Source organism: Lontra canadensis, unplaced genomic scaffold, assembly GCF_010015895.1.
Source record: "Lontra canadensis isolate GAN:19392208 unplaced genomic scaffold, GSC_riverotter_1.0 scaffold25, whole genome shotgun sequence".
In the NCBI taxonomy this organism is placed as follows: Eukaryota; Metazoa; Chordata; class Mammalia; order Carnivora; family Mustelidae; genus Lontra; species Lontra canadensis.
Genome location: NW_022631019.1, coordinates 13,154,477 through 13,181,098, shown reverse-complemented (window position 1 = coordinate 13,181,098; position 26,622 = coordinate 13,154,477). Strand labels below are relative to the sequence as shown.

The window sequence follows — 26,622 nt, the reverse complement described above, 5'->3', positions numbered from 1 at the left end:
CTGGTTCCCTGGTAGGACTGGGGCTGGTGACCCTCTGCTTCCTCCTTGGTGGGGTACCTGGCGGGATCTGAGCAATGCTTGGGGAACCCCTTTTACCCCCTTTGGAGGATCTCTGGTCTCTAAAAGACTTCCTGTCCATCGATGGGCTCTGGAGGCTGAGCCAGGCCTGTGAGAACTTCCGGGGCTACACGGTCAGGGTCAAGCTGGGCCCGGCCTGGCAGGTCAGCATGGAAGCCTCAGCACTTTGCCCTTGGGGTTTGGAGGTGATGCAACTCCGGGTCCATTCTGACCCCTGGGAGACTGAGATACATACTTTCTGACCTTCTCCCTCCTGTTATGAGGCCAGCTGGCACAGAGGAAGGAGCCCAGGCTTTGGGATGGGAGAGACCGTGTTGTCCCCCAGCATTTGCCACACCATCAGGTCAGCGGAAGCAGGTGATCCTGGTGTCGTGAGCTTGGGTGCCGGAGCCAGACTGCCTGGGTTCGAACTCTGTGACTTTGCACAAGTCACTTCCCCTCCCTGGGCCTCGGTTTCCTTATCTGTAAAACGGGCAGAGGAATAAGCACCCACATCCTAAGCCCGTCGCGAGGACTGAAGGAGTTCCTAGTGTCCATCATGAACTACCCCTTCACGACGTGGGCTGTTTTGATTATGTGGCCTTGGACAACCCACCTCTTCTCTGTGAGCCTCAGTTTCCATATCAGCAGACACTAGAGGCTCTAATAAGTTCTCTGTCAGAGGCTTTACTGTCATGGGGGTTCTCTGGGTGTCTGCTCCATTTCTTTTCCCTCTTTCCTTGGGGGAGCTGACCTCTCTGTCCTCTGAGAGGGGTGCCCTTGCCCCCTGCATGGGCAAGAGGGACACTCTGTTCGTGTGTGTGTGTGCATGTGTGTGCAGTGTCCCAGTGTCCTCCCCCCTGGCTGGGCCTGCATGACGACAGGAGGCTGGTATTAAGCAATGAGTCTGTGCCCTCGAGCTGTGTTTAGTCACTAATCCCTCTCTGGGCACAGACGAGGGCAGACGAATCACCTGTCCGGCCATGCTTGCAGCCTCCCCGGCCAGTTGTGACAATTAGGATGCTGTACGCACAGGCAGTGTCTGTCCCAGCCCATCCTCAGTTTCACAAGCCCTGCGTGTAATTAGCTTCCTGGGTCGGTGTCACTCTTCCCTCCTTCCTCCCCGGCGACTGCTCCTCCCCGGCGACTGCTCCTCCCCTTACTGCAGCGAGGCAGGAAGCCTCCAGGCTCTGGGTTCCAGTTCCTGCTCTGCTCTGGTGTGTGACCTTGGGCTTGTCATTTCACCCCCTGAGCTTCAGACTTCCCATGGACTAATGGCTAGACCTCAGAGCATCCCCTTCTGACATCCAGGGGTCCCACGTTTGGAGGGTTTTGTTGTTGTTGTTGTTTTGTCTTTTGCACACATGCTTGTCTGTCCTCCTATAACCCAGATGGTGGTCATTCTCCCCCATTTCATGGATGAGGAGACCAAGGCCTGGGGAGGGGACTTGCTCAAGGCCGCAGAGGCTTGGTTAAATCCAAGGTGGGGTGCATGCCAGCTCCTGTCCGGCGGGCTCTCCTGGGCTTCAGTCCCTTATTTGTGCAGGTCGCGGATGTTGAGTGTGACTTGTTCTCCGAGGCTGCCGGCCCAGGGCTGCTTGGGGCGCACAAGCGCTCCCAGTGAGTGATGTGGCTTTGATGGGGCGATTACATGGAGCGGCAGACCCACAGTGCCTCGCGCTTACCTGCGGGGTGGCACAGTCACTTGGAATAAACAACGGGAGACCCAGAGTGCACATTAGGGTTCCAAAATAGCATCGGGAGTTGCTGTTTTTCTTCCAAGCTGTAAACATAGCTCTGGGTGGGGCCTCCCCGGCCTCCTGGGCTCAGAGCCCCTGGGCCTCCTGCTTTCGGCCTGGGTACCTGGAACCCCTGCTGGCTTCAGGACGCTAGCAACAGCTGGAGCCCCAGCATCAGAGAGCTGCTCCGAGTGCCTGATGCTGGGGAGGGATGTGGTGGGAGGGCATCTCTGGGGGCTCAGCCAGGCCCGAGCAGAAAGGCAAGGTCCTAGGGCTGGACAGCTGTGAGCTCACCTTCCTGTCATCTGCCTCACAGGAGGTAGGCCCAGGTGACCAGGTAGGAGAAGAGCATCGTTGGAGGAGAGGAGCAGAGCTGGCCAGGACTACGGAGGTTGGGGACACTGAGGCTGATGGGGAGGGGCAGGCAGGGAGGTCATGCCCAAGGCCACACAGTGAATCAGTGCTGCGCTGACTCCAGACTGGGGGTCCCAAGAAAGGCCCTGGAGTTGACCTTCAATGCACCCTTTATCCAGAAAACATTTTTTGGTGCCTACGGTTCCAGGCTCTGTGCTGGGCTCTAGAGTTGCTGCTGGGAGCCAGAGACTGGCCTGATCTTGCAAGAGTCAAATAGGGAGACTACTTGAGTAGCAAGCTACTGGGGCTTTTGGAGTACAGAGGTAGGGTACTTGACCTTGACCAGAGTCAGGGAAGGCTTCCTGGAGGAGGAGGTATATAAGCTAGGTCCTGACATTGGCATAAGATGAGGAGGAGAGAGATGACAAAGGGGGCATGTAGAACAGAGCCTTCCAGGCAGCGTGTACAGCATGTGCAAAGGCGTTGCTAGTGTGAGGCGGGTTGGCACACTGGGGGCACACTAGGGTGCCATGGGGGTTGCTGTTTTATCTTGCCCCATGTTGGCCTAAGGCCGCTTGCTCCAGGGCTTATCAAACACTGGGTGGAAAACTTCTACCCTTTTGGAAGAGAGGGGTTGAGTCCATTCCTCAGATGAACCTGATCGCCCAGTGTGTTGCTCCTGGGGGGTTGCAGAATGCCACCCCAGTGAGGGTAAGGAAGGGCCGTGTTTATGGCGGGGGTCTCCCCCCACCAGCCTTTTGATTAATTGGGAAACTGAGGCATAAAACAGTACTGTTGCAGGGACTAGGACGGGGACCCAGGGACCCTCCTCTTCCTTGCCTCCCCAAGCAGCTGTCCAGGCTCCAGCAATCGCCAAGCCCCGCATGAGTTCAGCCTCGTCACACATAGCACTTTAGAGGGGCACACACGCCTTTTCTCAGTACCCCCCTTGACCCAGCCACTCACTCCACCCAGATAACTGGACAGATATACAGATACATGTACACCAAGATGTTCTTCGCGACGTTGCTCAGATTGTTAGGACTCGGGAATGACAGTGCAGGACCCGTTAGGTCAGTGGGGTCACGTCCACCTGCCCTGTGACCCGCCCAGAAGGATGCTTGGTGTATATTAAGTGGAAAAACCATGCTTGAATGCCACGTCAGTCTGATCCTGGTTTCACTTGTGAAAGATGAGCTTTCATAAGAAGGCACCAGGAAGGACATTCCGCCTTTGTAAAGGTGAGTCTCTCGGGGAAGGGGGACTGGGTGCGGTTTTAATTGTTTTGTTTCATTTAGCTGATTTCTTTCTATTTCTGTGTAATCGTTGTGAAATACACATGCAACCTAAAGCAAACAGAGAGAGAGAAAGCAGGTGTTCTTGTGTTTTTAAAGTTTAAATGCCTTTGATTTTTTTGACCAGTGGACACATTGCATCACTGAAAATGGAAAAGACACAGGAGAGGAAATTCTCATACACACTCCAGCGTGGGTAAATCCCGCAGACCTTACGCTAAGTGCGTTAAGCCATTCACAAAAGGACCAATACTGGATGGTTCCACTTCTGCGAGGTCCCTAGGAATGTCCGTTTCATAGAGAGAAAGTAGAAAGCTGGGTGCCCCGGGGGTGTGGGGAGTTAGTGTTTAACAGGTGTAGAGCTTCCAGAGGTGGACATTCGGTATACTGAATGCCACCAAACTGAGCACTTACAAATGGTTATGGTGGCCAATTTTATATTTGCATTTTACCATGACTTAGAAAAATACGATACAGCAGGGGACAGAGTGATCAGTCTCCCTTCCAGCCCTATCCCCCAGCCACGTGGTTCCCTCTGTCTCCAGTGTGGGGGTAGATTCCTGGGTTTGATGGGCAGGGGCAGGTCCCCTCCACTTGTGGGCAGAGCAAAAATGCCGCCTGGTCCTGACAGCCTGGGAGCCACGGCCCCTTCTGTCCCCATTTCCGGGTCATGAGGCAGCTGGTGCACAGACCTTCCTGCCCTGGCGGCCGAGGGATTGAGGACCTGAGGGTAAGGGAGCCAGAGATGCCAGCTACAGAGAGCTCTGGAGCTGGCCTCTCTGCTTCAGTGGGAGGGGATACCCTGAATCCACTTCTTTGTGTCCCCCGCCCCCCAACGCCAGCACCTGGCTCCCTGAGCAGGCACTTGGGAAATGTTTGTTGAAACTGTCGTGGGGGAAGGAAGATGGTCTGCAAGCCTACAGCCAGACGCAGCTGGGTAACAGTGGACGCTGTGAGGCTGTGGGGCTCTGGCACCTTGAGACACCCAACATTCATCCTCTGGGGCGTCCTGGTACTGGCCAGGTCTTCTGTCGCTGCTGGGATGTGGTGCTGGGTTGGACGCCAGAGCGATGCCAAGTCCTCTTGTGTCTTTGGTTGATGGCTCTATGTGTTACCAGGCATTGATAGCAGGGGTTCAGTTAGACCTCCATGTAGCCTGTCTGGTGCCCCGGGACCGTGGCCAGTTCAGTTAGTGGACTGCCACCCACCCCTTCTCCGTGGCGGGAAGACCCCATCCCATGGCTAATCATAGCTTCCATCAGTTGAGCGTTTACTGGGAGCTGGGCTCTGTACTAAGTGCTTAATGACTCGATACAGCAGCACACACCTGCCCTTCCCAGCATCCCAGGCTGGTGAAGCAAAGCATCTGGGGACCTGATAACAAACTGCAACCCTCCCCCCGCCCCCAGCGGTTTCCGTAGAGCCCCGGAGTCACGGGAAACAGACCGTTTTACAGATGAAGAGACTGAGACCCAGGGAGATCTCAGAGCTGGCTCGTGGCAGCAGGACAGGACAGGGAAGCAGCGCCTGCATCTATCATCTCTTTCCCAGACTGGAGAAGCCCCAAGGAGGGTCCTTCATGATCCCCATGTCGAAATGTTCAAATAAGGAGGCTCAGGGGCAAGAAATCATTTGCCTGGAAGCCTGTGGCTGGTCATTTTGGGATTTGAACCCGTTTCAATCTGACTCCAAATCTGGCGGTTCTTTTGCTGGTCCCGTGCCAGTGGTTGGTGTGGGTGGGTGGTTGGGGCTGCCTGCAGATTAGACTTGGCCGCTGGCAGTGGAATGCTCAGGCTTTTCTCACCTGGGTTCTGGGGTCTTGGAAATGAGTAAACAGGCAAAGCAGGTGCCTCAGGTAAGCAACTCTTTCCCAAGTCAGTGACCAAAACCCCGTGAGTCCACATCTGTGCATCAGACCCTGGGTGGTAACCTGGGGTGTGCTGGAGGGCATGGCGGGGAGAGAGGTTCATGGAGCTGGACCCCTGAGAGGCTGCTCAGCCTGGAAAGGCAGATGGGCTGGGCTGACCTGGAGCCAGGCATTGCCCTTGGACCTCTGTTTGCTCCTCGGTGAAGTGGGCACGCAAACGCTTAGCTCACGGAGCTCAGGTGGGAGAACAGTGACTAGCCCAGCACATAATAAGCATTTTCCAGTCAGTGTAAGTCTTCCCCTTCTCCTAGCAGAGTGAGTGTGATGGGAGAGGCAGGGAGGTAGCCGTTTACAGCTCCCTGGATGCCATGAGGAAGGCATGTACGAGGACTGGAGCCCCCTGATGGGCTTAGTGACACCCCGGGGAAGTCAGGAAGGGCTCCCTGGAGGAGGTGATGAAGGTGTAGCGAGCCTGGAACAGGTTAGAAATAGTGGCCTACAATTTGGGATGCAGATTCCTCCTCTCCAGGAGATGCCTTTTGAGTCACTTTCCTTCTTGGAAGTGGTCTGGTTTTTATGGGGGGGCACAGTAGAGCCCCCTCGGGTGTGGTTTTCAGACAGCGGCGATGGAAGGAGGGTGCTGTCCGGCACGCAGCTCAGGGTTACAGGCACACAGAGCTGCCCGGTCTCTGTAGGTGTTTCAGTACATGCCACCAAAGTGGGAGTGGCGTTAGGAATCTGGGCGAATATGGACACTGGGTAACTGGCACATGCGACTCGTAGAGACTGCCAGAACCTCAGATTGGCATGGGTGGGCAACTGGGTGCTTCTCTGAGCCCACGAGTATGCCTTGTGCCTGCCAGCGTGTTGTTGTAAGACTAGCTGGGCTCAGGCTGGTGAGACGTCTCCTGCCTTGGTCTCTCTTGCCATCAGGTGGCCTTTGTTAGGACAGACAAAGGGCTGGTCACATGCCCGTTCATTCTTGGGGAGGGTCTGGGAGCGTGGAGGGCAGAGGCAGGACACTGGCTGGGTCTCTTGCTGGCAGTGGACTTGGCAGTACCAGCATCTGGCTCCTTTCCCTCTGCCACCGCTACCCCCAGGTGCCTCCGGTCGCCCAGCCAGATGATGGTGGCCTCTAGCTCATCATCATCACCAACATCCTGATTATTATGGCAGCACAGTGGCTCCGGAGTCAGCCAGTTCTGGGTTCTGGTGTAGCACCTGCTGTGCAGTCCAGGACCACTCTGTCAGTCTCTGGAACTCCCTGACCGTCTGTCATTGGGAGGTCAGGAGGACGAGGACACCGAGTGGATGCTCATGGGACAGTGTGTGCCAGGCACTGTTCTAGATTCTTGTCATACACGAGTCCACCGAACAGTTGCAAAAAGCCCTACGAGACCAGCCCTACCTGGGTGGTCTTGCCAATGCTCAGAGAGGGCTGGTCGCTTGTCCCAGGATGTGCGGCTGGGGTTTGATCCCAGGACTTCCCAGCCCCTGCCCTTCTCTCTGCTACATACCTTGGTATACATTGGTTTGAGCTCAAAGACTGATACCCCAGCTGGCTTGAGGTTTCCTGGTTTATCAGATCGCTTTGTGGTCAGCATGGCGTTTTTGCTCGGGGACCACAGGAAACATTCCTTGGCCTAGCCAATTGGGCCCTTCAAATTTATCCATCTGGACACCATTTAAGAGTGCTTTAAGAGTGGGAAAGTGATGCTTCAGGAGGGAAGGGACTCGCCCAAGGTCACTCAGCAGGTTAGGGACAGAGACAGGATCCGATTCAGGGCTTCTTGCGCAATGCTGGCTGCTGTGTTGCCTGAGGACATGTGGGCCTGGGGAATGGGGTCCAGTCAAGGACTTGCCAGCCTCTCCCTCCCAGCTGTCTCAAGGCCTGGTGGCTCCCAGGCAGAGCCCCAGAAGTCATCCAGCTGCCCCTCACAGGGTACCCCTGGCCACTGGGAACAGGGAGGGAGAGTGTGGACAAGTCCATGCAGCTCGCCTCCCAGTCCATGGAAAGGGCCTGCCTTCACCGCCTTGCTAGCAGAACTATGGGCAGCTGAACTACAGGGCTTCCAGATCCCCAGAGTCAGGTGGGGTGGGGAAGTGCCCCTGCTCCTACAGCCTGGGCCGTGCCACCCTGTGTTTCCTTGCAGGCGTGGGCAGGGTGACAACAGTTGTAAGAATGGCCATCGTCCATCAAGCATGCCTCTGTCCCTTCCCTTGAGCTTACTGAGTCTGCGCATGTACCCCACAAGGTGGGACCGCCACCCTCATTTCATAGACGGGGCACCTGAGGCTCCTAGGTAGTGGTTAGCGGGCCCCCAGGAATCACAGAGTAGCAGCCGGCGTCCGCAATTTGCCTGCTGTTCTTAGTGGGGTCCACAGAGACTCCTGTCATCCTTGATTCTGGAAGGCCCAGGCCGCTCGTGGCAAGCCCTGTCCGCTGGGCTCCCTGGACGGGACCGCCCTTCCAGGTTGAAAGCTGCCATGTGTGTGTGCACATGTGCATGTATACACGAGTGCACGTGTGTGTGCGTGTGTGTGCATATGCTGGGCAGGGGTGCACACGCGGCATGGTCGCTGCTCCATGGCCCACAGCCTACGCGGGGGCCTTCTCCGGGCCATTACTGCCCGCCTGTAATGGAATTGGCTGCCCTGGGTAAGTGTGCACATTAATTTAATACCTCCTCTGTGGAGACAATCAGTTGGCATTTAATTTGTGTTTCCTTCCGAGTGGCGGAGTACAGCTGGGCAGACAGGATGCTGATGGGCACATGTGTGCAGGGTCCCTTCCCTGGGGTCCGGGGCTGAGCACAGGCAGGGGGAGGGCAGTGAGCCTCAGGGGAGCCATGCCAGGAGGTACCTGTGAGCACGGGGCTCGGGGAAGTAGGGGGGGCTCTCTGCTCACAGAGGGGAGCACCTAGCCCTCCTTCTGCTGGAGGGAGCCACAGGAGAGGAAGAAGTCAGGATGGAGAGGGGAATTTGAGCTGTTAGTGGCCTGGGGGAGGGTTGTCTTTTCAGCCCGGCCCACCCCCACTGCCTTTCCTGCTCATCTGTGTTTCTTTTCTGCCACAAGTGGGAATTGTTTGTGATATGAGACAAGGGGCTGCTGGGGCATGGGAAGCTGACTCAGTGTGACATTGAAGCTCTCCAGGGGGTCTCAGCGGAAGCTAAGAGGGTGGGGGGCTCTGGATCTTCATCTATAAGTTGGGCTCCATTGGCCCACTCTGATCTCCTGCCCGTGGGCTTTGGGGAGGCTGGATTTGAAGAAAGGGTCCCCCTGATCTGCCTATGGGCTTGTCCCCCATGCTAGCCTGGACCCCGGCTCTGCAGTGTGGCCAGGGGTGAGACACAGTCCATCTGAGTGGGGCTTGCACAGAAGCGAGGGGGAGCCCAGGGAGACAGGTGGGCAGGATGGCCCTGGCATGCCCCTGGCTGTCACGGCAGCCTGCACCCAGCTGTGCTGCAAGGGGGTGAGCTCCCCGTCCTTCTGGGTGGAAATTGTTCTCTGCCACCGGCCCTCCTCCGGAGGCCAGACTCCTGCTTGGCCCAGAATGAAGTTTTCCACTGCGGGCTCTAACCTAGCTTCACCTGAGTGAGTCAGCCAGGGTGTGCCTGCCACTTACCTTCCGTGGAAAGGTGTGGACCATTCCTGGGCCACCCTCCCTGCTCTCTGAGGTCTGGACGCTGGAGGCAGCAGTGCATTCCATGTTGTTCACACTGAGCTGCCAGACATTTAGTGTGCTCTGCGCCGGGGGCAGGACTGGGTGTTTTCGCCCCCACTGCCCACCTTCTGTCGTCCTCACAACCACCCTGCAAAGGGGTGGAATGCTTCCCATGTCAGAGATAAGGAAACCGAGGCCCAGAGAGGGTGATTGTTTTGCTCGAGGTCACACCGCTGGGAAGTGGAGGGGGAAGGATTCAAACTGAGTCCTTTGGTGCCTAGACATCTCCAGGACTTTCTCCCCAGCAGCCCCCTGGACTGTCCCTGAAGCCTTAATTGTTTTTCTGGGGCTGTACCCACTTTCCTCTGGAGCCGGGGGGCCCCAGACCTCCTTTCTCTGACGGCACAGGAAGTGAAAAATCTGTGAGTCAGTCCCTCTGCCAGTGACTTCAGCCTGGCTTTCCGCCCCACCCCCCAGCAGGCCAGGCTTTGTCAGCCCCTTTCCTGAGGCTCTGTGTGTCATCAGAGTTGATGGTGGGGGGAGACCCTGGCTGGGGGATGGGAGGTGGGGGTGGGGAGGCTGGTGGTGAAACTTCACCCCACCTCCGCCAGTGGCCTGCTAGACTTCTCGTCCATCCTGTGGTTGGTGCTGGCTCCTCTGGAATGCGGGGAGACCACATCTGGGTGGGGCGGGTGCCGCTACCCTTGTCCCTGCCCCTGGCCTCACACATGTTCTCCTTCTGCTAAGGTAGGTGCCGAGGTCCCAGACCTCAGCCTCCAAGTCACTTTGTAGGGTCATTTCCTCTCCTGGCCCTCTTTGTCCTGACGTCCCTGCCTCCACTCTTCAGCCCCTAGGGCGGTGGGAAGTGAGGGAGGGAAGCTTTCTCCTTCTCCCTGCCCCCTTCCTGCCCTGGTGGCCCCTCCCCCTGGCCTTCCTCTCCCTGGAGTGGACAGAGCTGAGCGGAAACCCAGTGCTGGGAACTCAGCTCCTGGGAGCCCCTAGATCCGTGTGGTATAGGCAGAGAATGTTCCAGACAGAAGTGAGCAGGAGGGCTGAGGAGTGATGTGGTTCGGATTCATTCATTCATTCATTCATTCATTCATTCATTCTACAAATCCATACAACCGTTCCGTTAGGCTCCTTATCAAGCGCCGGCTGGTTTTAGGAGCAGGAGTACGGCAGTGGGTGCAGCACTGGTAACCATAGCCAGTTCTCGGCCCTGGCAGAAGGGCCGGACCCCCAGCTTTAGGCCCAACTCTTCTGAGGACTTGTATGAAGGCGTCCCTCCTCTGAGCCTCTCCGCCCACCAGAACAGGCCTCTCACTCCTATTTCCTTCATGCCCCATCTGGCCAGGGCACAGGGTCTTAAAACTTCTGTGATGAGAGCTGGAGGGCCTCTCTATGCTGCTGCACACACGTCCAAGTTCCCGATTTGTGGACTCCCAGGTCTGAACCCCTGCTTACCCTCTGCCCTGGTGCAGAGATCCTCACCAGGGCGGCCCTTGCCTGCTACTCTGTCCGGCCGCCGAGCAGTGGGTCACACTGGGCCGCACTCCGGGAGCTCCGGGGTGCCATGCATCAGCCCCTTCCTTGCTAGGATCTTGATTTCCTGTTCATTCCAAGGCAGTGGGAGGCTTTGAGCACAGGCCAGTGGAGGGATTGGGCCAATGAGCTGCAGGGGAGCAGGAACCTGGGCTGGGGCCGGGAGATGGGCCCTGAGGTCCAGTCCAGCCAGAGCTGAGGGCCAGTCACGTGACCTTTAGAGAGTGTGGGAACTGGATGAGTTTTTCTTGAGTGGCTCTGGTATGTGCTGGGGCCACATTCTGTCCCATGTGCAGGTGGAGAGACCCAGGCTCTGAGAGATGGAGGCAGGTGCTCGGAGAGGCTGAGTCTGTGTTCATTCTCACATCCCTCCTCCTCCCTCCTTGTGAACTATGGCCCGGGCTAAGGGAATGGAGGGCACAAAGCCATCTACTCCCTGTGTGACCCTGGGCCTCAGTTTCCCTAACTGTACCCTCAGAGTTGTAGATGGGGTGAACTCTGGCCCCTTCCAGCCTTCAATTTTGGAGGTGCTCTGAGTAAAGGGGTCACATAGACACGACCCCACCTTCCTAGCTGTGTGATCTGGGGTAATGGTCTTGGCCTGCAGCTCCTTCATGAGTAACATGGAGATAATAATGGGGCCTAGAGGTGACCATGAGTTTCGTTTAAGTGAGCTTTGCCTGTGACGCCCCTAGGAAGGCTGCCTGGCAGGGGTGTGTGCTTGGTTCGTGTTAACTGCTCTGTTTGCCTTCTCACCCTCCTCCTCCTCCGTTGTCGTCTGCCTGCCAGCTGCAGATGCCGCCGTGCGTGGCTGTGGACAGAGAGCCCTCGGAGGAGATGGCCTTGGAGACCGCTGTCTGAGGGTGTCTGCAGGGTGGGAAGGAAGAGGCTGCGGGGGGCGAAAGTAGGTCCCCGTGGTGTGGCGGGGGCACAGCGGACGCATGCCGGGGTGGGGCCCTGAGCACTTTCTGGAGGTGGAAAAGATAGAGGGCAGTCTGTCCCTGTCCCCCACATCGTGGCTGGCTCTTTGGGTGAGAGCCATGTGGGATGAGGTCCCATGGCCATGCGGCCTGGGATGTGGGAAGTTGGAAGTTTCATGAGCCAGTGGGTCGGGGCAGGCAGGGGTGGCTCTGAGTGATTCTGGCCACCTCGGCCCTGGCTGGAGTTATCTCCATGCTCTGGGCCTTCATTTTCCCACCTGTAAAACGGGGCAGGGGATTCCCCGTACCCTCACAGCCGACAGTGTGAGCGCCTTTGCTCAGCAGGGGCTGGGTGGGAGAGCTGCAAAGGACACGATGTGGACCCAGCCCTGGCCTGCAGTGGGTGTGTCCCCTTCTCCGTGGCAGTGGCTGCTCCCTGGCCTCCGTACTGCCCATCTTCGCTTATGTGGGCGCCTCTGCCCCAAACACCCGTCCTTACTGAAACCGCATTCCTGCGGGCAGACCCAGGGCGGGGGAGGGGGCCGTCCCTGGGACAGGTGTTGAAATCGAAGCAGCTGCAGCTTGGTTGACCAGCTTTCCGTTAAGCCGCCTGCTCCCTCCGGGGCTGGGCTGCAGTGAGCGTGGGGCGTCTGGGGTCCCTGAAGCAGTCTGTCGCTGCTGTCCTTCTGCCGCAGTCAGCCGGAGCAGCTGAAGGGCACCGCTGTTCTGCACCGTCAACGCCGGTGCGGGCAGAGCCAGCTTTCTCCACCGCGGCCAGGAGGCACGGCAGTGTGGGCCGAGGACTGGGCCCGCCAGCCAGCTGCCGCGGGCACGCAGGGGTCTGTCCCAAGTCTTCTGGGAGCAGGCCCGCCGGCTGCCCACCCAGCCCGGCTTTGGAAATACAAAGGCCCGTGAAATCACTGGTGCAAAGCTCATCTGTCGGGGGGCAGCTTAGAAACACCAGTGAGATGTGGGGCGTGTGTCAGGGGCAGCTCATCAGGAATGCGGCATGTCTGTCCCACCCCGGGCCTGCCGAACCCGGACCCGACCCCCAGGGGATTGCTTTGCCCAGACAGCCCAAGACTCACTGCTGCTTGAGAGCACGGGCAGTGAGTGCGTGAGTCCTGTCCCTGCTCGCTAGCTGTGTGACCCGAGGCTAGTTGCCTCGCGTCTCTGAACCTCAGCTCTGACACCCGCAGGATGGAGTTGGGGAAAATTCTCTACCCAAGCGGGTTAATAATACTTCTCGTGAGAACCGATGTGTGTGAGGCACTGAGCTCGGGGCGTGGGGTGTGGGACGCAGACCGGCCTGGCCCATCTGGGGTGGATGCTCCTGCTGCTGTCTGGAGATCCCAAGGCCTGGTTCGTGTTTTCTCTCGGGGTTGACTCGGGGCAAGTAGCTTTCCTTCTCTGGGCCTCATGTTCCCTGTCTGTACCAAGGGTCTGTGGAGCCCGAGGCATCTCATTAGAAGCCTGCTTGAAGGAAAAGTGAGAGGGGCCGGGCTGCATCTCCAGGAGCCTGTCTGGGAAGAAGGTGTGCAGGGGTGAGGGGCCCCTGGGTGCCCCACCCTTTGCCCCTCGCCACCCCCTTGTCTGTGGCTCCTGCTGTTTGTGGAAGGCAGGTCGCAGCCCTTCCCTGCACCTGCTCATCTCGGCGGCTTAGAGCTGAGTCCCCTGCCCCCCTCAGAGCAGCAGGGCCCGGAGAGATGATTCAGCTCGGACCCGTGTTCTCGGCCTTGGCCTTCCTTGACAGAAGGCCTGGGAGCCCCAGGCTGCCGGACAGGTGGAGGGCGGCCTGTGAACCTCTCCCCACCTGGGACCCCTCTCTCCCATGGTGGGCCTGGGACGTACCTGGTGACCTTGGGAAAATTGCCTGTATGCTCTGGATCTCAGTTTCCCTGTTTGTACAGTGGGGGTGCCCCGTGAGATGGTCTCACCTGGGTTCCACCCTCACATTCTCTCACTGCCCCTCCTCAGCTTCCTCTGTGTCCTTCATCCCTGGCAGGTGCCCTGGCCCCGTGCCTGCCAGGTGTTGGACCCTGGAGCCCATGGCAGGTCTCGGCCTGGCTGCCAATGCCGGGGGAGCTGGTAGAGAGGGAATGGGAAGAAGGGGAGCATGTGGGGGAGAGGAGGAATTTTCCTCTGTGTGTGCAAACAGTATCCATTTTCTCTTGTTTCTAAAAGCCAGTGACGTAACGCACCCTTCATCCCTTCCTCCCTTCTGGCCTATTTTTAGCTGGCCCCGACAGCATCCTAAAAGGCTTCCAGACTTGCCTGCTTGGAGGCCATGTAGGGAGGTGGCCAGAGGGTGAGGAGAGCGTGGAGCTCATCTGTCTGTCCCAGGATGCGGAGAGGGAAGGAACCGGTCCCAGGCTCCCTCTGGGGAAGGAAGGGAGCTGGGTGGGGAGCGCGGGGCGGGGTGGGGCTCTGATGGATCCTGGGTCTCTGGGGAGCTTGGCAGGGTTGCCTGTGCTTCGTCTGGAGCCTCTAGCCTGGGTTCGAGTCCTGACTCCACCTATCCTCACCCTGACCTTGGGCCCCTGACCCGTGCCTGGCTTTCTGCATCTGTGACATGGGCTAGCCGTACAGCTTTGCTGGAGGGTTGTCAGGAAGATTGGGAATGATATCACGTGGAATGGTTCCTGGTACAAAGTAAGCTCTCAGTTAGGGTGAGCTGGTACTGGGATGCTAATTATGATTATTTTTTTTTTAAGCCTTATTTATTTGAGAGAGAGAGAGAGAGAGGCGATGGGGGAAAGGGACAGAAGGAGAGAGACACCCTTAAGCAGACTCCTGGCTGAACACAGCCCGATGTGGGCCTCGATCTCATGACCCTGAGATCATGACCTGAGCTGAAATCAAGACTCGGACACTTAACTGACTGAGCCACCCAGCCGCCCCCAGTGATTATGATTATTAACATCCCATTCTACCTCCAGTTCATGTTGGGAGTCCCCCTGTGAGCCCCTGTGTGCCTCCTGCCCTTTATTCTTTCCTGTCCAGCTTTAACCAGCATGTGCTGGAATGAGGCAATATACAGAAAGCCCTGGAACGGGGCCTGGTAGAGGCGCTGACTAAGTGCAAGCTATATTTATTGTTTTTGTTTTAATGTAATAGAATAGACCTGGGTTTGGATTCTAGCCGCATGCGCTAGCTAGCTGAGTGTCTTTGGGTAAGATACGTAACCTCTCTGAGCCTCAGTTTCTTTCTCTGTGAGACAGGGATATTTAGCTGGGTAGGGGATTTCTTTGCTGGTGAGGATGGCTGCCGGACAGAAAGACTTCTGCGCATCGTGATGATTATTGGCACAATAGAAGCTTCTTTCTTGCGGCGCTGGCTACAGCCCGGCTCCTGAGTGCCCACTGCCGTACGGGATCATTTAGCAAGGGCAGGAGCAATGGCATTTGCAGGGCACTTTATAGTTTGTGTGAAGGGGAGATGGTGGTCCCTCCCGCCTTCATCTCTCCGGGGTACGGTGCTCATGCTGGGAACCTGGCGGTTGTCACCCCTGCCTGAAATTATGGTTATGTGTTGACCTGGCTGTCCCCTTCCTGTTGACCAGGAGCTCCTGGAGGGCAGGCGGGGAGGGATTCACGGCAGCACCTTGCTTGCCCAGCCTGGAGACAGGCCCGTGGTGGCTGCTGGCATAGTGTCTGAGGGCTGGACTGGCATGGGGAGGCCACCGTCTGACCACCTGTCCTTGGCTCTTGCAGGTGGGAGGAGGAGCTCGCCAAACGCATGAACTTGCAGACCATGGTGGACACGCTGCAGGAGGTGAGAGCCCCCAGAGGTCTTGACCACGAGAGGCTTGTGGGAACCATGTGGCCCAGGGGCACAGTCTCCAAGGGGCAAAGTCGGAGGCCAGTCCCCGCTGAGCCCCTGCACTGTGCTGCCCCTGCTCTCTCAGTCGCTCCTAAATGGAGCCACGAGGCCTCTTCCTTGTCCCCTGCTTCAGACCTAGGAAGGGCCTGGCACAGTGTTGTAGAAAAGCTCGGGGACGGGAGTAGGGAAGCCTGGGTCTAAGTCCCAGCACTGACCCCTGCTTGCTGGGCGATGGTCCTGTGACCCTTTCCGACCCTCACCTCCCCACCTGAGTTCAGGACTGGACGGTCTCTTGAGCTGCCCGATCCCAGCTTGCAAGAACTGACTGGGGGCCGAATGCCTTATGCCTTGGAGTGGGTGGGCTCCCCGTGTGAATATTCTCTTGTGGTTCTGGCTTGGGAGCTCTGGGTCTGGGCTCTGCTTCACACCCACCTGCTGGGTGCACTGGGCCGCAAACTTTACTTTCTCGGCCTCTGAATAGCAACCCCATGAGGAGACAAGAAAAGTTCTTTAAAACGTTTCTAAACATGGCTTTCCGATATTTAAGGCACAGATCGTCTAAGAGATAGAATCAAGTAATGTCAATACACAGACAGAAAAAAGGATGAATGTCTGCCCTCCCTTTGTTTTGTAATGGAAGTCTTTCTGTTTACAAACATGACATGTTCATGGTCAAATATTTGGGAAACTCAGAAATGTAGAGAAAAGAATAAAACTCCCTTCCAGTTCTTCCCTCCTCCCCACATACCCAGTTGACAGATTGCCGGGTGACCTGTCTTTTCTGTACAAACACGCGTGTATTCCACGTGTCTTTGGTTAGGTGGGCACACGAGGCGTTGCCATTTTGGGGATGGGAGATGGTCAAGTATCGGCAATTTCACATGGACCCACCTCACATTTTAACCTACTGGAATCACTTGTTATATTAACCGGTTCTTTTTTTCCCTTAATATCTGCTGGGGATTTTTCCATAGGATAAATATTCCTTGGAGAAGTGTTTCACGCTGAGTGGTACCCTGCCAGTGAACTGGGCTCAGCAGGAAGCCGGGCTGGGGGGAGGTCCTCAGCACCCCTTTGCTGGCATGCGTGTGCCTGGCCTGGTTGGACGGCAGGTGTCCAGCCCTTCCCAGCCCTCAGGGTGCCCGGTCCCCTAAACCACCCTTCCCCATCTCTGTCCTCCCTAGGCGGCGCAGGAGGCTGAAGCCATCCAGGAGGAGATGAACGAGAAGATCGAGCGGCTCAAGGCTGAGCTAGTGGTGTTTAAGGGGCTCATGAGTGACGTAAGTGCCACCGGCCGCCGCCCCAGGCGTCATGACACCCCCTCCCCCCAACACCCATCATGCAAAATGCTTCATTCACTCCGAGGCTCCAGAGCTCGGCTTCTAGTTAGAGTCCTGGCTGGCTGCGTTTGCCCTGTGAGGATGACGGATGCATCGGAGACCAGCACCCCCCCCCCCCCTTCCGCTTCCCTTGGTCTGAGTAGAGATGCATTAATCAATCTGCTGCTTAACCCATCCCGCCCTCCCCCGGGCTCCTCTGGCGGTCTGTGTGTTTGCTCCAACTGGTCCCGGCTCGCCACGCTGAGGGCAGGTGGTGGCCGTGGGCCTCGATGTCTGGGCACCATGGAGGGCCCAGTGGCAGGTTGAAGGAGGCCCCTGGGTCTGGTCTGTCAGCCGCGGGGGCTCCCCTGGCCTGCGGTCTGCAGTAGGGCTGCTTTGTAAAGTTGGGGAACCCCAGCATCTGCATCCTTTTGAAGACCGGAACCTCTCTGAGTGACTGTAGGTGCGGGAGGCTGTTGGCAAAGCCCCCTTCCTGCTGGGGACCCGGGTTTCCGGCCACCTTCAATCGGCGGCAGCATGTAGGGAGGGCCTCCAGAAAGGAGAAGGAGCCCCATGATGGGTGGCTCAGCCTGGTGTGGCTTCGGGTCCTGGGGGCTGTGGAGCTGGGTGTGGCTCGCAGCAGCCTCTGGCAGGGGGGAGGGGGTTGCTGCAGGGGGAGCCTACCTGGCTTCCCCTCGCCGGGGTCCTAAGGGAGCCCCTCGTCTTCGGTGAGGCCCCGCGGTCAGCCATGGGAGGAATCCTGGGGAGAGCGCGCCACCTTGGCACCTTGGCCTCCCTCTGTGTGGGGGGACAGGCAGGGCACACAGGGTGGGAGAGAAGGGAAGTCTTTCAAGAGTGGGAGGTGTCTTTCTTTTTTCCTTGCTCGGACGAAATAAACACTAGTACTGTGTCTGTTGAGAGAACGCCTTCCAGCGCTTAGGGAGGCCGGCAAACGTGGTCTCACATTGTCTACTCTCTACTCTGAGTCAAAGCCTTTAGCTCCTGTGACCTCTCCACCCCCTCCCCCAACCTGAGCAGCGCTGGCCCCCCCCCCCCCTCCCCCGAGAAGCTCCAGGCCCCCCCTCGGACTCGGGGCTGTGCACCCCTCTGCCCAGCAGGAGCCTGGGAGCGACGCCCCTGCCCCGTGCCCTCCCCTATGCTCGCTCCAGCCCTCGCTCACATAACCCCCCTGCTGTCCTCCCTGCAGCCCATGACAGACCTGGACACAAAGATCCAAGAAAAGGCCATGAAGGTGGACATGGACATCTGTCGCCGGATCGATATCACGGCCAAGCTGTGCGATGTCGCACAGCAGCGGAACTCGGAAGACGTGTCCAAGATCTTCCAGGTGAATAGGGTCACCCTGCTCACCGGCCGCCACTCCCCCTGCACCCCCGCCACCGCCCCCTCCCGGAGTGCCTGGCCTCCACCCTGCATGGCCAGGCCCTCTTCCCCTTCAGTTCCGTCCACTCCCCTGCCCCCAGAGCTAGCGTTGGCCCCCACTCTGGCCTCCCAGGATGACACAGAGTCAGGGACGTGGCAACTCAGTAGGCTTGTCAGGCTCAATGCTTCATCCTGTGGCTGAGGAGCCCGTGATGTGACGGGCTCAGGAAGGGACGGGCCCAGCTGGGGCTGGCACTCAGGTCTCCTGACCCACTGGGGCTTGGCCCACAGGCCCGCGGGGCGCTGTCGCCAAGGTCGAGAGCCCTGGTTGGGCTGTGGGAGCACTGGGCAGATGAGTCTCAGAATTCCCAAGAGGATCTGGTGGCCTCTGGTTTGCGTTCCCACCGAAGAGTCCCTCAGGGCACCCCCAGCCCTCAAGGAGCAAGGCTGTGTCCCAAGAGAGGCCGGTGGGGCAGTTAGTCCTGGTGGGCTGTCCTCTGGGGAGGGCCCGGGGGCTAGTCCAGCGGCCCAAAGGGCACCTGTCATTCTCCAAAGGCTGCTTCTTGAATTCTGGGTTGTGGTTTGGCTTTTGCTTGAACCCAGGGCAGTCCGGCGTGTTGTCGCTTTAAGTGTGTGACTTTGGGTGTAGCGTGAGCGATCTGGGCTTGTCCACCTCCGTGCCTTCTTGCCGCCCCTCTGCTGGGAAGCAGGGGTGACCATTCCAGGCTTTGTTCTGTTTGCTTGTGTCTTGTCTGCTTGGAATGGAGGAAGCTTGGGGACCATCGGGCTGCCTGCCCTTTGCCTTTGCATGTGAGCAGGAGGGCTCTGAAAGCGTGGAGCCCTCCGGGCCTCTGTGAGGGGTTCCCTGTCTCTCTGGCTGGCACTGAGACATCCCCGGGGACTCTGCGCCCCGGTCTGGCCCACTCCTCTCCCCAGATCCTGGGGCTGCCGCTCCAGGAGGGCCGAGCTGAGCCAGCCCACCCACCAGGGGAGGGAAGGGTCCAGGCTGTCTGTCCTTCCTCCTGCATGTGTCCCGCCTCACGCTTCCTGCTAACGCCACCTGCTTCTTAGAGGAGCTCCGCATCTTTCCCAGCAGTGGCTGCCCCAGCCACGCTCCATCCATCCCTGTGGGATGCCGACTCCCTTCCCAGCCTCCCCTCCCTCCCGGCAGAGCCTCCCACTTACCTCCATCTCTTCCTTCCCCCATCAGGTGGTCCCCAAAAAGAAAGAGCGTAAGGTGGCTTCGGACGATGGTATCTCCGAGCAGGACGGGGAGGTGAACCGGTTCTCGGATGATGAGGTCGGCTCCATGAACATCACAGATGAGATGAAACGCATGTTTAACCAGCTGTGAGTATCTCTGCGGCCCCGGCCCCCCAGGGCTCCACTCCACTCCACCAGCTTGCGGGGGGCAGGGGTGCCAACTGGTGGCCTGCTCTGACAGTGCTTTGACTGGCCAGCATGGGGTTCTGAAATAATTTGGATTTATCCTCAACGGTCATAATTGGGGGACTTTCACATTTTCAGAAGAGGCTTAATGGTAGTGCTGGGTCCTGTCGGCTCAAGCCTTACACTCCCACTGGTTGTCCCCGAGGTGGGATCGCTGAGTCGATCCCCGCACCAGGGCCCACCATGCGGACTGAGGCCGGCTCCTGACGTGCACTGAGCGTCCTTGGTCTGTCCAGTCTGTATTCTCCATCCAGACCCACCTTTGACGCTAATCCACAAGGTCCCCTGACTTGGGGTCCGGGACGGAAGAGGAGGGTGCCCCTGCGGGCGTTAGTGGACTTGTCTGAGGGCCTGGACTTGGTGGGTTGGGCTGGGACAGGGTCTCTGGGGCCTACATTTATTTCCTCCCGCCCCTCCAACTGCTCTTGCCTGTTCTCTGTCTACAGCCCCTTGCGGTTGGGCCCCTGGGCCCTGAGAACTCATACTTTCCCCGCCCAAGGACTCTGGGTTTCCAACAGCAGAGCTACGATTGAGCCCTGGTCTCTAAGGAGCCGTCACAAAACCCCACAGAACCCCTCCCTAGGAGCTCCTGTCTTTTAGGCAGTTGCCTCTGACCTCATGCTTGGTTCAGAAGCCAGGTCTTGGGTCTCCCTTCTGCTTCCTGCAGAGCCCTGGGGCTGGCTTAGCATGACAGAGTCCAAAGGCCCCTCAGCCCAGCCCCTTCACATTCCGATGGGGAAAGTCAGGTTCAGAGGGGCGTGCCAGGAATTGGAATAGAGCTGGGCCCCTGACCCACGGTGTAGTCCTCTGTCCCCAGCTAGCTGTCTTTGCGCTCAGAAGATAATCCCCCTCGGCCCTATCGGCAACCATCCTCCCTGGCCTGGTCTCTTTGCCGCTGAGCCAGGTGACTTAGGGAGGCAGGAGTCTGACCCGGGCTGGGATGGGTTTGTGTGACCCTTCCTGGTACTTGTCATTCCCTGGGAACAGAACTGAGGTGACGCTGTGTCTTGGGGGCTTGCTGTTAGAGTGTGATAGAGAGACTCTCGGACTCCTGATTCCATCTTCTGACATCCCATCCAAATGTCATATTCTCAATCTTTTGGTGATGACAGGGCCTTTGGAAGGGAGCCTTTGGTGGGATCCAGGTTTTCTAAATGTGGTACTGGGCATTGGGCATTCCTGAGCCTGAGGCAGGATTGTCCAGCCCACACACCCAGGATGGGTTCATTCGGGTGAATTAAAGGGCTTCACTGAAGAAATGGTCCCCATTTGCAGAAAATCCCCAAGGGATAGTTAGGCTGTCTGGGAATGGGATGGGCTGAAAGGGACAGTTGCAAGAGCTGGGTCTGGGGCCTCCACCAGCTGTGCTACTGCTGTACAAAGGAGGTCTGATGCAAAGTCGGGGTGCCTGGGGTTGACCGGCCTGAATTAGGTTCAGAATCCAATTGGATTTATTGGGTTGTGACATGGCCTGGGTTAAAAAAATATATAATAATAATAAAATATATATATATTATATATATCCTCTGATTGCCCCTCCACCCCTGAAGGGCTGGCCAAGGCCATGCTGACCCCTGCCCCCCCTCCTCTCAGGGTGCCGGCCCCACCCCCAGCATCTCCACCGGCTACTGGCCAGGCTGAGACCCAAGCCAGAGGCTGCCCCCGGCCAGTTCCACTGAAGTCTTTGAATAAGTGCCCCGTGTCAGGGCTGTTTTGTTTTGATCAAAATCTGTTGCTTCGGCTTCAGACCAAGGAGAAGGGGAGGAATTCACTACTCTCCCTGCACCATGGCCAGCTCCTCAGCCCCGCCCTCCCCATCTCGCAACCCCTTTCTCTGGCCTGTCTTCCTGTCCTTTCTGGCTCCCCATTTCTCAGCTGGGGTTTCCTTCAGATCCCAGACGCTAGAAAGGAAGTGAAGTCAGCGGTCGAGTATGTGTTGCGGAGACGGTGGACCCCAGGGGCTAATCTGGAAAGAGTCCAGGCCAGCAGCGCCTTCCTCAGCAGCCCTGGCCCGGCTCTGGTCCCCGGGCTCACGGAGCCACCTACAGGCTCGGGCAGAAACTGCTTTTCGGTGGGGGACCAGCCTCCAGGAGGTGCTCTAGGCAGCTTTTATTTTATTTTATTTTATTTTATTTTATTTTATTTTATTATTTTATTTTTTAAAAGATAGAGAGATCACAAGTAGGCAGAGGCAGGCGGGGAGGGGGGGAAGCAGGCTCCCCTCTGAGCAGAGCACCCGGTATGGGGTTTGATCCCAGGACCCTGAGATCATGACTCAAGCCTAAGGCAGAGGCTTAACCCACTGAGTCACTCAGGCGCCCCTCTAGGCAGCTTTTAACCAGAAATTCTTCTTGGGGCCTGCCCCGTGGCCCCCAAGCCTGATCCTTCATGGGAAGGAATGGAATAGTGGCCTGGAGCATTGGGGTGGGGGGACATCGGCAGAGAGCCCTGGGACCCCCGTTCTCCTCGGTGGCTGATTCGATCGTTCAAATGATTTAAGTAAGCCCTGCAGACATCAGCCATCCCATCCGATCAAGTTTCCCTTCAGCTGGGGGAACAAGGGCAGAAAACCCTCCATCCCAGGCAAGCCCGTATGGTCCGTTACCCTGCTTCCTGTTCCAGTGAATCGGGAAGCCCCGAAGTTACTCAGGCTTTGAATCCGGGCCCGGTTTCCATCATGTATTGGTCCAGAAGTCCACCTAATCCCTGCACCCTTCAGTTTCCTCATCTGTAAAATGGGTCCAAGAATCATGCTTGTCTCATAGGCATGTTGGGAGGAGGGAACAAAGTGCAGTGTAACATATGCTTGGTGGCCGGTCCCACACCCAGCACATAATGGGTGCTTGGTGTGTCCTACTCAGGGGAGAAAAGGCTGTAGGAGATGTCTGGTTTTCCACCCCAGTTTCTGTGACAGGCTAGCAGTGTGACATTGGACAAGTGGGTTATTCTTCTGAGCTGCAATTTCCTCATCTGTAAAATGGGCATATTTTCAACCAAGTTGCGGAGAAGACTGTAGAAATCGCCTCTTAGAAAGTAGGGGCTCCAGAAATGAGCTGTTATGCAAATGAAAACTGTCACCAGATTGGATTTGGGGGGAAAATATCTTTAGTCTTCGCTGATTAAAGACTGGCATCTTTACAAAGAGACATTTTAAATGGCATAAGTAATATAGCAATGCTTTCTTGTGTTTTAAAAGAGCTGACCAGGGGCTCCTGGGTGGCTCAGTGGGTTAAAGCCTCTGCCTTCAGCTCAGGTCATGATCCCAGGGTCCTGGGATCGAGCCCCCCATCGGGCTCTCTGCTCAGTAGGGAGCCTGCTTCCCTTCCTCCCTCTCTGCCTGCCTCTCTGCCTACTTGTATTCTGTCTGTCAAATAAATAAAATGTTTAAAAAAAAATAAAAATAAAAGAGCTGACCAGCCCCCCCGACCCCCTGCTGGATAGGGCATGTGTCCCCTTTGGCTGGCACCCCTATCTGTGTGGGATGGCCCCCCGGCACGAGCGTACCCATCGGGGCGGCGCCCTTTCTTCCCTAGTCCTGGCCTCTGCAGCCAGGCTCCTGGTCAGCTGTGCCCTCTGCTGTGATCCCACAGGCGGGAGACCTTTGACTTTGACGATGACTGTGACAGCCTGACGTGGGAGGAGAACGAAGACACGCTGCTGCTCTGGGAAGACTTCACCAACTGCAACCCAAGCATCGACCTGCAAGGCGAGGTGAGCCCCCAGCCCGGCTGCTCAGACGCCGGCCAGCCTGCCCCATCCCCACTCGTTCCAGCAGCCTGCACCACCTGACTCATTGGTCCCCTTTGTTCTGTGTCCCCAGCAAGAGGAAAATTTGGGCAACTTGATCCACGAGACAGAATCCTTCTTCAAGACGAGAGACAAGGAGTACCAGGAAACGATTGGCCAGATCGAGGTGAGGGCTCGGGCTCTCAGCCCCTGGTGAGGCTCCTGGGATGTGAGGTCTTGACTGCAGTCGAGGGGGACGGGGGGCGGGGCTGGTGGGGTGGGGTGGGCACAAGTTCACAAGTTGGAGGCCTGCGCTTCCCTGCAGCTCCTACCCGTCCTAGGGCCTCAGTTTTCCCGGGTATAAGATAGATCCCATGGGGGTGGTGATCCGTTTCTGTCCCAGAGAGTTTTTTACGTTATGCAACAGAGAGGGTGATCCCAAACAAGGAGAGAAGACGTTTGAGTGACATTGAGGGACTCTAAGCCCTCAGGAAGCCTCGCTAGTACTCACAGAGCCCTGTACGTGCCTAGGGGTGGTTGGGCGTCTCCGGCCTGCCCAGTGGGTACTGTACCCTGTTACACAGAGCAGCAGAAGAGAGGAGACTGACCGAGACCCTGGCTGGCCCAGGGTCTGCTGCCAGGAACCACCCTGTAGGCCGGCTGTCTGCACCGTAGGGCCCGTGCTTGGCTACATCTTTCCGTGGGAGTGACTGCTGGAGAGGGAGAAGGCCGAGCCTTCCCTGGGGGCTCTGTCATTGGTAGGGGAGAAGGGTCAGAAACGTAACGGAGACCTGAGAACTGTCCTAAGCAAGTCTGGATAAAGCAGGGCAGGAGGCTAGGGGCGTGGAGTTGGGGGACCCCATGCAGGCTGCCCCTCGAGTCACTAGGGAGCTGTTCCCTGTACCCTGCGAGCAGTTCTGAGGCTGGGGTCCACCCTGCAGGGAGCGCAGGGCATGGTGTCCCGGGGAGGCCTCGGAGCTGTCACCACTGGGAATGCGCGGAGGAAGTGGCTGAGGGTTTTGAGTGCGGGGGACTTGGCCTCACCTTTCTGCTGCTTTGCGCCCTTCAGCTGGAGCTGGCCACGGCCAAGAGCGACATGAACCGCCACTTGCACGAGTACATGGAGATGTGCAGCATGAAGCGCGGGCTGGACGTGCGGATGGAGACCTGCCGCCGGCTCATCAAGGGCTCTGCGGACAGGTGCCCGGCCCCTGCTCCCCACGGGTGCGGCGGCGGCGTCCTTGGCGGGGCTTTGTGGGGCTGCGTCCTATCGCCTGGTCCATTTTGTCTGCCCAGCACATCCGTCCATCCAGTATTAGCCACCTGCTGTGTGAGGGAGGACTTGGGCGTCTGATCCCACGCACCTCCCGCAGCAGCCCTGCCCCCACTGACTCGGCAGCTGGTCCTCTCCAAGGCCTGCTCTGTGCCAGGCCGCAGGGACAGCGATGAACAGAACAGCGGCATCCCCCGCCCCCTTGGGGCTCATGCCCCACTTTCTGCCCAGTCGCCGGGTAGAGGAGGGACGCAGGGCCCTCTCCAGCATCACTGCTGATGGGGCTCCCGGTGTCCGTGGGAAGCAATTTCCCTTCCTTTCCTGTCCTCCCACCAAGGGCCACAGTGTTCCCAGGACACTGACATGCCTCAGGCCCCTCGTGTTGGCCAGGGAATGCCAAAACAAAGACAGAGCTCTTGCCGTCAAGGAACGCACCGCCTTTTAGGGGAGACAGATATGCCAGTAATAACATGAGATGGTACATGAGAAATGCTGGGCAGGAAGCACAGATGTGTTCATTGTACTCGTTCTTATTATTATGACTGTCGTTCAGGTTATAAAAGAGGGAGTGGGGGAAGGGGCTGGGCTTAGGATGTCATACCTTTAGCTCATTGTCGTCCCTGGAATCCACTGTCGTCACCTCCGTGTTCAGATGGAGGAACCAGTTCAACAGCTTGCTCCTGGCCCCCAGCTCATCCGGGATAGGGCCAGGATCCGGACCCAGTACTACTAGCCGCTGCCCTGTGTGGCCTCCTGCTGAGCTCTGAGTTAATTAGGGTTTACTGAGCACCTGCTGTGTGCCTGGACCTGTGTTAGGTGGTTGGAGAGTAGGACCGGAGCTCGGTCCATGGTTCCTGCTCCCAGGGAGCTATCCGCGCGCAGAGCACTTAGAGGCCGTGCAGGGGTACCCGAGAGGTCTTGAGGGCCACAATCAAGTCCGTGAGCTTAGAAGATTCTAAGGAGAGCAGAGTGAAGGCAGGGTCTTAGGGCGGAATCATCAATGATTAGATTTTATGCAAGGGGCCGCTCAGTCTTTCCCTGCCCCTTGGATCTCTTCAGGAGTCCCCAGACTGCCCTCTGCATGACCCCTGTTCTCTTATGCCTTCCAGGAATTCACCATCTCCCAGCTCCGTGGCCAGCAGTGACTCAGGAAGTACAGACGAGATCCAGGATGAGTTTGAGCGGGAGGCGGATGTGGAACCCATGGTCAGCTGATGACGGAGGCCCCCTGTGCCTGCTGGTCTTGGTGATGGCGCCTCTGCCCCTCTCCCCATGGGGCCAGGAAGGCTTCTTGGAGTGGAGCTCCAGTCCTCACCACACAGACTCCCTCTGTCCTCCCTTCTCTGGAGGCCCCGAGGGACCGCTGCTTCCTTCCTTCTACCCACCACCAACCAGTGCCCCGCCTCCATCCACCCACCCAAGGAATGGTGCTGTCAATTTCTATTGTTCTCCACGTTACAAATGCAGACTTCTGTCCGGACGATGCAGTGTTAACTGTGCCTTTTCCCTTAAGCTGAGCCACTTTGAGCTCCAAAGAATTCTTCCTAGCAGGTGTTTTTATACAAAACTCTAAGGTGGGGACGGGGGATGGGGGGGACCCTGGCCCGGTATAATGTGGATTTCTCCCCTCCCACCTGCTTCTCTGATTGGCCCTGAGCTCTGCCCTCCCCTCCTCTGCCCCGCCCCCCCAGTGCTGACCTGAGTTGGCCTAGGGGAGATCCACTTCCCCATCCCTAGGAAGGAGCTGTTTGCCTCTGCAACCTTTCCAGGCCTGGGTGTGTGTGTGGGGGGTCTCCCCAGTGTTTTTACTTACTGACAAGAGAGAAAAGATGGGAGGAGGGAGGGCAGACAAAATTTTATTTTCTTTCTGGATCGAGTGGCGCAGCGGAGGGACAAGGCACTGTGCGGGAAAGCGGAGTCTCACTGTGTTTAAACTACTATGCAAACAAAACAAAACAAAACAAAACAAAAAAAAAGCAGCTTGCCTTATATCATTGTGGAAGGTAGGCCATCGCCCAGACTCCTGGTTTTCCCCTGGAGCTGGCAGGGAGGCGGAGGCTAGGGCAATCTCTCTCGCAGCCTCTGAGGGTGAGCACTGACTTGGGAGTAGGGGTTCTGTCAAGGTTGGTAGTGAGGCCGGTGGGGAGGAGGGCTGCAAGGCCATCGGCCCACCTGACTGCTTGCTTTCTTGGGACCTTTGTGGGGGGGGGG

General features: G+C 57.7%; 1 protein-coding gene across 1 annotated transcript in view; it reads left to right on the top strand.

Moving 5' to 3' along the window:
- Positions 1–25,894, top strand: part of IFFO2 (intermediate filament family orphan 2) — a 43,246-nt gene extending 17,352 nt beyond the window's left edge. Inside the window, exons 2-9 of the mRNA XM_032863579.1 lie at positions 15,153–15,213; positions 16,446–16,541; positions 17,788–17,928; positions 19,174–19,313; positions 23,003–23,123; positions 23,233–23,325; positions 24,208–24,338; positions 25,521–25,894. Of these exons, the coding sequence (XP_032719470.1) occupies positions 15,153–15,213; positions 16,446–16,541; positions 17,788–17,928; positions 19,174–19,313; positions 23,003–23,123; positions 23,233–23,325; positions 24,208–24,338; positions 25,521–25,626 (889 nt within the window). The 3' untranslated portion in view covers positions 25,627–25,894. The remainder of the gene's footprint in view (positions 1–15,152; positions 15,214–16,445; positions 16,542–17,787; positions 17,929–19,173; positions 19,314–23,002; positions 23,124–23,232; positions 23,326–24,207; positions 24,339–25,520) is intronic.
- The last annotated feature ends 728 nt before the right edge of the window (positions 25,895–26,622 follow it).